Here is a 9,958-nt window from a genome sequence, read left to right as displayed (position 1 = left end):
AATTTCGTACCTACGGGGTTTCTCACTGCGCAGAGTTATTAATTAAAAGGGTCGCTTATCGGTTACGCGTTCAAGGTAAGCTTCTTCTATGCTTTCACCGACTGTTCCCTTATATATTTTGCTACGTTTTCAAATATTTTTGTAAAAATAAAACAGAACGAAAATGCTTTTTATTTTTTTATTGTTTTCCTTACCGATTACTTATGCGATTATTTTCTTGAGATGGTTCTCGTGTCGGTGAACACACTGAGGATATTTAAACGTTTCTCTTTATTATTAATAGAGAAAAGGAAATTTTACTTTAGAATTAGTGGGAAATATTTCTTTCTGAGCGAACTCTGGCGATGTAGATTTTAAATTGATGTCACTAATTCTGCAAATCCATGGGCGTTCGTGAAGCATCGGATCTTTTAAATGATGAATGTTATTGAAAACGGAAGAAGTATTTAATATTACTATAGTTTCAATTCTCTCCTGAGATACTTTATTATCACCGAGATATTTTATTATAAATTGGATAGAAAATATCATCATCTCGATTGAAGGAAGATTGAAATTTATAAGAATCGTTAATTTTCATCCAGTTGTCCCAAAGGTAGCGGTTTTGGCAACGGTTTTTCAAGTTTCCTTATTTCTTTCCGAACTTCCTTAGACTTTTGCTTGTCTATCGACTCGATTAGTCGCAGTTTATGCGCTATTTCTTGCTGTATTATCGGACGGTACTTCTTTCCCAAACCAAGGCATTCCATGTCATCCAAGAATTCCATTCTTTCCTGAATCCCTCGAACCACTGCGAAATTAATGTGAAAAAGTGGCACGTACAATGCAAAATAGAAATATGTATATTTATTTTCTTCACTTACAATCATCCATAGGATCTACATCTGTAGGAATACGAGGCTCTCGTCTGTCTTTATGAAGAATCCTTGGCTCGCGAGGAGTTTCAGGCATCTCCTTACCGTACGCCATCATACAAGCCAGATGACGTTTTTGTTTCTCTTTGTTGCCTAAATTTTGGATTGAAAACGAAATCGGAACTTCGATAAACTTCCTCCTTTATATATAACACTTCGATTCGAATAATGGACAAGAAATAATGAAGATATCCCCAGATATTATTTAATTAACATCTGCACTTGATAATTAATTAATCACTTCTAATCTTGTACTGCTGGTCAAAGGATTATACTACACATATCTGAATTGAAGCATCAACTATGGCGTTAAATAAATCATACTAGAATTATTCAAATAGTTTCGATAATTATTATGATTGCAACTATGGGATCTTACGTAAAGGGGAGGTTCTTCTATATTGTTCCCTCTCATACGCGCCACTCTTAATAATCATATCCTGCGTCCGTTTATTCCAAACGGTGGGCATTATGACCTACGAACGTCCTACGTATTAATCGGGTGAACAATAAAATTGATTTTCCATTGAAAATTTCATCAGTATCCATCAACAATCACACTAGAAAATTTACCTGGTAATCATTGTTACGGTTACTCAGCTTCCCCTTCGATCTATCCGTGAGAACAGGCAAGGACTCACCCTTATCCATCGCTTCTTGAATACACTTCCTCTGCAGCATGCTCACTTTAGACTCTTCCATCAGAACTAAAGCGAAACGTTCATAAAGCACGCATTTAAACAAAAATGGATCACGATCTTCGAAGACGATCATAGTAATAATTGTTTAATCTGCTATTTTTCAAAAATGTGTAAAATCCTTTTGGACGTCGCGCGAAATATAACTCTTTGTCAAAATTGTTTTGTACTACGTATTTTCTATTACATGCGCCTTCCGATCGTTTTATTACAGAAATATATATAATAATATAAGTGAAGAATTTAATCAATGGAGATTTGCAGCGTGTTGGCTCACGTTTTATCAGACTTCTCGTCTCCTCGCTGTATTTCGCTCTCGGGGGGTGGTGGAACGCGCCCGCCCCCATCTCGACCCTCTGATACTTCCGGTCCATTCTGTAACCTCCTGCAATGATCGTATTTGAGATCGTCAACGCGAGGGCATAGCTTGATAGCCGCGAACCAACTGCCACGGTCCGTGACACGCTGAAGCCGAAACAATCGTGGAAAGTGCTCGCAGCGATACAAACGGGCACGAAGTTCACGCGACGTTTCTATGGCTACATCGAAGATGATTCAACTCGATCGAACTAACTTTCAAGCTGCGCTTCGAACCCCCAACTGTTTCCTCGTAACTGTGGGATAGCGATGCTTCGAAATCGTTTGTGATTAATAATTCTAATGAAGTTTGAGCGTACTTGTTTGAGAAACATAAGCTCGCTCGCTTCTAAATCAGTGACTCGCCTATATTTTCAATTTCCTATTAATTTCCAAACGCGGATTCATTTAAACCTTTTTCATCTAATTCATCCCCTTGGTGTGATGTATCTATGTCTCAAGTTTCTTGGACAATCTGCTTGAACAGTTTTAGGATTTATCAATTGCGTATCCCTTTCTTAAGCCACCAGTAACATAGTCACTTAAATGAAACACAAGCAAGAGCTAATTCTTTTACAAAATAGTTAGTGGTGTTCCGCAAAGTTAACCTTTAGAGGACCGGATTTTTTTTTAAAAAAATAGTGGCTTTCAGTTTCCAAAAATTTATATATAACGTATATTTTGTGCAGAATTAGAGGACTTGCACAGAGCCACAAAAGGGGCCTTACAAGTCCGGAACGGTACTAAAATTTTTAACATTTTCTTAATTTAAAAATATAGTATGTCTGGGGGTTTTTGATACTGCTGATTACGAATCTGTAGTCGGATTGTAAAAATGTTTTACCCTCATGGCAGTTTTACTGACTTAAACGAGTAAACATATACTTACCAAAATTCAGAGAACTGTCTTTTAGCGTTACCCAGAGCTAACGACGTAGGCGTAGAAAGTAATATTTTCTTCTTTTTTCCATGTTTTTATTTATTATTTTTGGTACTCTTGTGTTGTTTCAGGAACTATTTTATTTTGTCGTATTTTTTGTGTTCTTTTAAACCGAACGAATTTATAGTCGAATATACACAAAAACCAGTGGCGGATTTAAGAAAAAAGGCCCAAGTGGCAAACGTTCTGAGGGGCCCATTTTTTGGGAAAATGAAGAGCTACTTTAATAAAAGGGGGCAAGTGTACAGAAAAGTATATAAAAAAATATAATGCTTGCATAAAATCATAATCTATTTTTGAAGACTGGGCCTTAGGGGGGCCTTCTGAGCAGGGGCCCATTTTTTGGGAAAATAAAGCGGTAGTTTACTAAAACCGGGCTCAGTGTGATAATACAGAAAAAAGCATAGTTTGGATAAAATCATAATTTTTTTTAAGGACGGGGCCTTGGGGGCCTTCTGTGCAGGGGCCCAGGTGGCAACTGCTCATCGGCCGCCCTGTTAAATCCGCCACTGACAAAAACACAGTCGAACACTAGCACACACATACGTATTTATACTTTAAATCATTTTTGAGTAGTGTGCTTACTCAAAGTCCCAAAAAGGGCTTTGCCGGTCCCCTAAAGGTTAATAACACAGAAATCAAGGAGACGCGATTTTTGCGAAGTTGTAATAAAAGCGTAACGTCTGCTCCAACTATCAACTTCTACATTTCTCCATACTTTTTAATAAACTGTTGCGCAAACTTTCCCATTTAAACTCGTTAATTCGTCACACAAACCCACAAATATTCACAAATAATTGGATACATCCACTTCTAACAGAAATCGCATTCAAGCTTCTACAAAACCCTTGCAAACTGCGTTCACCAAATCCAACACCTCCCCGAAACGAAGACACGCAACTAATTCCGATCCGATCCAACTATCGATAGAATTTTCCCCGCCGTTCGGATCCAGACCGGCGGGAATTGATACTTTTGCGTCAGCGTGAATCAATGATCAATTGGGAACGGATGCACCTTGAAGGATGCGGCAGCGGGTTGGAGCTGGTGCGCATGTCGCGCAATCCACTGTCGGGGGTTGCCTTTCTACCCGTCGAAGCGAGGGTAAACTCGCGTTTAGCGCGTCGAAGGCACCACCGGGCCCGCGGACGTGAGACGAGCATCCCTCGGACACAGTTCTGCCCTGGATCCACGAACGGGGGCTCGTCGTCCCCCGACACCCTTCGTTCCCTCGCGGGCACCTCGGACAATCAGCTCTTTCCCTTTCGAACCGCGTGAAGACAGTGAAAGTTATTGATTCCCACAGTGAACTACGTTTCAGGGATACGCGGTGCGCCTTTTTCCCGCGAGGTGAGTAGCCACACGCACACCTCTCGCTTTCCCTACAAACGCGGGGGAATATCGAGGCCTGGCCGCGTCCCTGATAAAGAGCAACGCTTTCCTTTACGCGCTATCGCGTTGTTATCGTTACCCTGCGCGACAACACGCTCGCAGCGACTCCTCCCCCGGTTACAATTTCACCTTCGTTACGAGCTTTCTAATTACCACGGCGAGCCTGACCCGCGTAACGACGTCACGCTGCTTTAAGATAATCCTTGGGATTCGATGCCCTGGTAAAATGGAGGGCCGTCGCGAGGAGCTATTTTCCTGTTGCTACTGGTCCCCGCTTGAACTTGACTTTGATAGAAATTGCTTCGCACGAATCGCTCTGGCTCCTGTTTTGAAGGGTCGTTGTTTATTCTGCTTTCCAGGGCTATTGTATATATAAGAAGCTTTTCTATTGGAGAGGCAAGATGAAGGTGGGACTTCTGAAGAACTTCTTGCACTACTTCAATCTGAAGCAAGGCACTGTGTTGATCGCTGTGTTTCAATTGGTAAATAGGACGCGACTGGCGAAACGTTATTTAATTAAAGATCGAGGGATCATTGGTACCTATGTGCTTAACTTGCTCCTTTCTTTTGTTAAACGCAGTTCACCTCTGGGTTCAGTATGATATTCTTCGTCCTGGCACTGGCGCACGCCATGGGAATCCAAGAGATGGTGGTGAGAGACACGGAGGATGCTCTCGAGAGAGAAGCCCTGGAAGATATATCGTCTAATCATCTGAATACCAAGAAAATGGACATGGCGCATCACAATGCAACTGGTGCTTACAGAATTTCATACAACTGAACGCGAAATCGATTGTCCCGACGCATTCTAGTATCTACTAAAGTTCCCGCTACTTTTCGCAATACAAACTGCGATATCGAATTAAAAAAAGTGTTGAAATATCTCGTTTGAAATCAGATTTGTTTGAAAATAAAATTCAGCAATATCGTGAAGAGCGATAATTCTTGAAACCGTATGAAATTTGTTACCGAAAGTCGAACTTCGAATCTTCAAAATTTTCCTTAATTACGAGCCATTGTAATCCTTACATTTTCAGTATATATTCTTCGTTACATGCAACGTCAGTTTTTGGACGCAAATTTTCGTTACAGAGACGGTTTACTCGATGTACTGCGGGCTGGTCATCACGGTCATACATTTCACTTCCACGATTTTACTCTTATACGGAGCGCTGACGGTAATGAAATGTTAAGTAGGCGCAGGCCTGTATATTGACTCGATAAAAGAAGAAAAATTGCTTCCTTTCCGCTAGAATAATCGCCACTTCATGGCGCCGTGGATGATGGTCATGATGACGATAATATCAGCACTGACGATCTCCCTGTTCCTGGTAGAACAGGACTGCCCGTTTATCGCCACCCTCGGCGGCAAGGCTGACATTTGCGAGCGTACGTTAACAGAGAAAATACTCTTTTACACGTTACTTTCAACAACGTTGCTGTATTTAAATCTCCACGTCGGTACGACACTTGTTTTCCAGGTATGGTGGTTCTTTTCCTGGTGATCACAAGCTCTTACGTGTGGTTCGTGGTCTACAGCACTTACAAGAGCCTCGAGATGAAGAAGGGGCTGACTCACATTCTCCACGGCGTGAAGAAAAAGCCGGTGGTGCCGGTTGCGCAAAAGTCGAAGATCGTCCAGTCGCGGGCCAACAAGCCGTTCGAGGTTTAAGGATGCCCACCGCGGTGTAGAAGTAGCCACGAGAAATCGGATTTATTCGTTCGCCAATGATGCACGCGAATCCTCGCGCTCGACGGCGAGGCTTCTCGTTGCACGACGGGGTGCGGGGGGCACCCTCGAAATGACAGTGTTTTTTTAAACAAATTTTAAAGCCAGCATCGGCCGTGGAGGTCCGCGGCGCGCAATAGTAGCGGCGTTTCGAAAACTCGTACGCGTTGCCTTCGCCGGGAAGGGAAAAGGAAACGGAAGCTGTGACGAGAGAAACGGTGGTAATTGGATGTCGGAAAAAAACACTGTGCATGTCACGCGACAAGACGAAGGCGTTTCATCTTACAAAGCTCAAAAACTATCTGCAGTACAAAAAAAAAAGCTTGCTTCGTATATTACGCATGTTATTTCTCGCCTCGTTGCATAACGAATCAATCTGTTCTGCGGCGACACTTTGAAACTACACTCTGAACGGCGACGCACAGGTATACAATTATCCTTCAGATCTGTAATAACGAAAGTGCATATCGAATTGCGGCGACGCATATATCGTAATATACTTTACATTTCGATTTTGTTCTTTCACAGACGTGAGATTATCTAAATCGACAACGACACTACATTCGATGTTTCCTTTCGTTTAATTTCAACATTCGCATACGCGACGGTATTCTCCTTGTGTAAGACTGAATCTTAATTGCTAGAATTGTGTAAGGTTCGTCGGGAATCGCACGATCGTCTAAGTCTAAGAAACGAGAAAATTAATGATAAATGAGACAAAAAGAACAGCACACAGAAGAGTTAAATACATCGCTTGCAGGTCATCGTTGTTTTATTATAAATAGATACAGAGTTCTGTCTCGTGAGAATTTTTATTTTACGTTCAATCCCAACTTCTCTGCGACACTACAACCTCGATATTTTGTGGTAATATCTCAAATGTTAACAAGTGACTGTAGTTATCTCTTACGTATATGTATATTAAATGTATGGAAAATCATAAAAATAAAGATTATAAAACTCTATTACGTTATACACGTCCCATTGTTCATTTTGCTAATCATCGAAGGCCCGTACAATAATTAGCGAAAGTTTTATATTTTTACATCATTCCGACACTCGTACTGTGTTAGAGCATGATATATATTTCTTTTCTTCTAACAGTAAACGAAATATTTATGGTTTAATAAAATAAATATAAACAGAAAACACATGATTAGATCGCCAAGCACATACATACCATAAAAAAATCGCAAGGATTGTTTTCACGACGATACCCTCCATTACGATGTTCGCATAAGTTAGAGCTATAAACTTTGTAATTTAAACGTAAGAAAGATACTTTTTACAGCGACGCGTTAAACTTAACTTCGAACACGAAGTTCCCTCCCTCGTTTGCAACATTTAAGAACTTGCAGTTCCATAAGTAGGCATCTCCTGCTTTATTTTCCCGCTCGATTTGCCATTTATAAATCACGCACAGTGCACGTATCACCAACAAACAATAGTGTACTTCTCATTTGGTCCTCTACTATAGGGTACGAGTAGAGTGTGATTTCAACAAACGCCGTAGTTCACTTCCCATACAAGCTATTCATACTCATATCCAACGAACGCTAAAACCATTGTGTGAAAAATGTACTCCCATTCGTTTGGTTAGCAGCTAATGCCAAAAAAAGAAATGACAAAGAGAACCACAAAACATGCAAATTGTGTAAAATCTCTGTAATTAGGAGTTTACCACCTCTTCGTCCTCCGATCACATTTTGTCGTCTGTTAATTCAAGGAACTGTGCATAGAAATCTCTCGTGCATTCACCTTTATTGTTGAACACAAATTTGTAATAACTACCATCTGCGCATATTACTGTGAAGCAAGAAGGAAACCGATTGCATTTAAAGTGTCAGAAATTAAGGTATTATATCGCACTACTTACCTATAATACTATTGTTGTCAGTCCCAAAGGCGCACATACACTGCGGACCACTTGGTACTTGAAATTTGCAAAAGCTCCAGCTAGAACTAAAGTATTTTGGCAGGAAAGTGGCAGACGCTAAACTAGATTGACGGTTCAATTTCTGATCCTCTACGGCAAAGACGTGTACAGTGCCGCGATCGCTCGCTACGCACAGCCAAGTAGAGTCGTGATTAAAGTTTATGCTGCAATCACATACATTCAATCAATACGGACATGATTCTTAAAGGTATATTACCCTCGCTTACCAATAAATATTTGCGTGATTCGCTCCTCTCCTCAGTTCATTAATCATATTCCCGCTTTGAGTTTCGAATACTCTTATCAGCGTCCCCTTCTCCGAGGCGGTAGCCAATCTGGTGCCTTGCAAATTTAGAGCTATACAAGATAAAGGTGTTTCGTGCGCTTCGATATTTAAAGGCTGCTTCTCCGTGTTAGCCAGATCTATTACTATAACAGAAGAACAAGCCGGTTTATCAAATCATCGACAGGATAAATGAAATAAGAGCGCGGTAATTAAAATACTACCTTGTACGTGTCCATTCTTTCTACCAGGAAACGCAAGTAACGAGTTACTACTATTCGGACATAACACGCACAGTCCTCTGGGATTTGGATTAGTCTCAAAGACGTGAAGTTGCTGAGGATTTTGTGTGAACGTGTAAACTTTTATAACGCCTTCTAAAATTACTACTATCCTATCTCTTCTCAGTTTAACGCCTTTTACGGGGGCATTGAATTCTAAAGTGATTGCTGGAGATTTCTTAAGGTCATCCCATATCATAACTGTAAATATTATGTAAGATAAGTAACTGGTCCTCTTTATGTACACAGAGCATCCAGAACTCATAAAAATTGTCGTTTAACCTTTATTGGTTGGATACATAGGCTTCGCTCCACTGCCGACTAACGCTAAATAGTTACACCTGAATAGCATCTCCACGTAACCAAGGCCTCTATCGCTGAAGTGGCGAGCCTTTTCCTTCAAAGGATCGCAGCTGTACACTCTGAAGCCATTTTCCATGCCACACACAAAACACCCTATAAATAGAAAATTATACAAACAATAATGATATTGTTATCTGCCCGTGTTGTTATATATTCATCTTTCTCATTTGCGATCGCAATATGGTGTTCGTAGGGACGCGTGTTTCTTATTTGCTGCGCGCATTAATGTAAATACAGAGAGAAATAAGAAGATAAACCAACGCAACCGGATAAACAGAATTATCATAAATAACAACACATCTGATGGTACATATGGAACTGAATTCGAGGAATTCAGGTACAGCGACCGAGCCTCCTAATACCTTGAATAATACCCACAGCTCAGTGGACAAATGTGTTAATCTGATATTATATAAATGTAACAGAATTTCGACAAATAACTCGAAATCATGTGAAACATCATCGAAAACTCTTCCAGCTGTTAGAATAATCCAAGCAACGAATACATAATACGCAACATAAAGCGTTTAAAAATAATTCCCCGAAACAGGTGTTGCGCAAATTTACCCGCAAATATTCGCAGAAATTCTGCGGGAATGAGGTTAGAAAATAGGAAGGGACGTTGAATCCTGAAATTACAATTATTTTCTACCGCGATAGATGGATGGAAAAGGTGCAGGATTTTACGGGGAAACGGCAGGAGGAATACGAATAAGTAAAATCACGTTGGATTGCTGCGGGAGGCGTTAGACAGAGAGGTTAGAAGTGAAAAAATAAATTTGACAGTAGGTGACCGGACTGTCAAATGTAGCACACTCGGTCAGATACCTTGATCCTGATTGAAACCAGCATAGAGTAAGCCATTCCCGTGAGGATTCCCCGTGGTTAGGTTCATGGTAAATTATTTCATTGGCCGCAACATTCGCTCGAACGATCGGTTTACTCGTGGAATTCTATCACATCTTCGCCGGCTAGCAGCACGAGATACGTCTCGTAACTACGAAGTTCCGTCACCATCGCAGGCACTCCGCGCATGCGTGTCTATCCGTGTTAATCAGTTGATAG

At 40.9% G+C, this 9,958-nt stretch overlaps 3 protein-coding genes across 5 annotated transcripts; 1 reads left to right on the top strand and 2 right to left on the bottom strand.

Moving 5' to 3' along the window:
• Positions 1-224: 224 nt before the first annotated feature.
• LOC143369553 (UPF0193 protein EVG1) lies at positions 225-2,490 on the bottom strand. The gene is made up of 5 exons (XM_076813638.1): positions 1,890-2,490; positions 1,488-1,621; positions 1,294-1,390; positions 864-1,007; positions 225-790 (listed from the first exon to the last, which is right to left on the bottom strand). The coding sequence occupies exons 1-5, from the start codon at positions 1,984-1,986 to the stop codon at positions 570-572; spliced, it is 693 nt and encodes a 230-aa protein (XP_076669753.1). The 5' UTR covers positions 1,987-2,490; the 3' UTR covers positions 225-569.
• A 1,562-nt stretch (positions 2,491-4,052) lies between these two features.
• LOC143369555 (uncharacterized) lies at positions 4,053-6,995 on the top strand. The gene is made up of 6 exons (XM_076813644.1): positions 4,053-4,259; positions 4,661-4,783; positions 4,882-5,056; positions 5,394-5,479; positions 5,555-5,690; positions 5,783-6,995. The coding sequence occupies exons 2-6, from the start codon at positions 4,703-4,705 to the stop codon at positions 5,971-5,973; spliced, it is 669 nt and encodes a 222-aa protein (XP_076669759.1). The 5' UTR covers positions 4,053-4,259; positions 4,661-4,702; the 3' UTR covers positions 5,974-6,995.
• LOC143369549 (WD repeat domain phosphoinositide-interacting protein 3) lies at positions 6,785-9,942 on the bottom strand. 3 transcript variants are annotated; one of them, XM_076813635.1, is made up of 7 exons: positions 9,722-9,942; positions 8,813-8,986; positions 8,474-8,731; positions 8,194-8,395; positions 7,907-8,130; positions 7,712-7,836; positions 6,785-7,586 (listed from the first exon to the last, which is right to left on the bottom strand). In XM_076813635.1, exons 1-6 carry the CDS (start codon positions 9,786-9,788, stop codon positions 7,730-7,732), a joined length of 1,032 nt encoding a protein of 343 aa, XP_076669750.1. In that variant the 5' UTR covers positions 9,789-9,942; the 3' UTR covers positions 6,785-7,586; positions 7,712-7,729. The 3 variants fall into 3 exon arrangements, with proteins under 3 accessions (XP_076669750.1, XP_076669749.1, XP_076669748.1); XM_076813634.1 differs by having other exon boundaries at positions 7,715-7,836; XM_076813633.1 differs by having other exon boundaries at positions 6,785-7,836.
• Between the last annotated feature and the right edge of the window lie 16 nt (positions 9,943-9,958).

This window comes from Andrena cerasifolii, chromosome 6 (genome assembly GCF_050908995.1).
Source record: "Andrena cerasifolii isolate SP2316 chromosome 6, iyAndCera1_principal, whole genome shotgun sequence".
NCBI classification, from domain to species: domain Eukaryota; kingdom Metazoa; phylum Arthropoda; class Insecta; order Hymenoptera; family Andrenidae; genus Andrena; species Andrena cerasifolii.
Note: the sequence above shows the minus strand (reverse complement) of the source record. Positions and strands in the feature narration are given on the sequence as shown.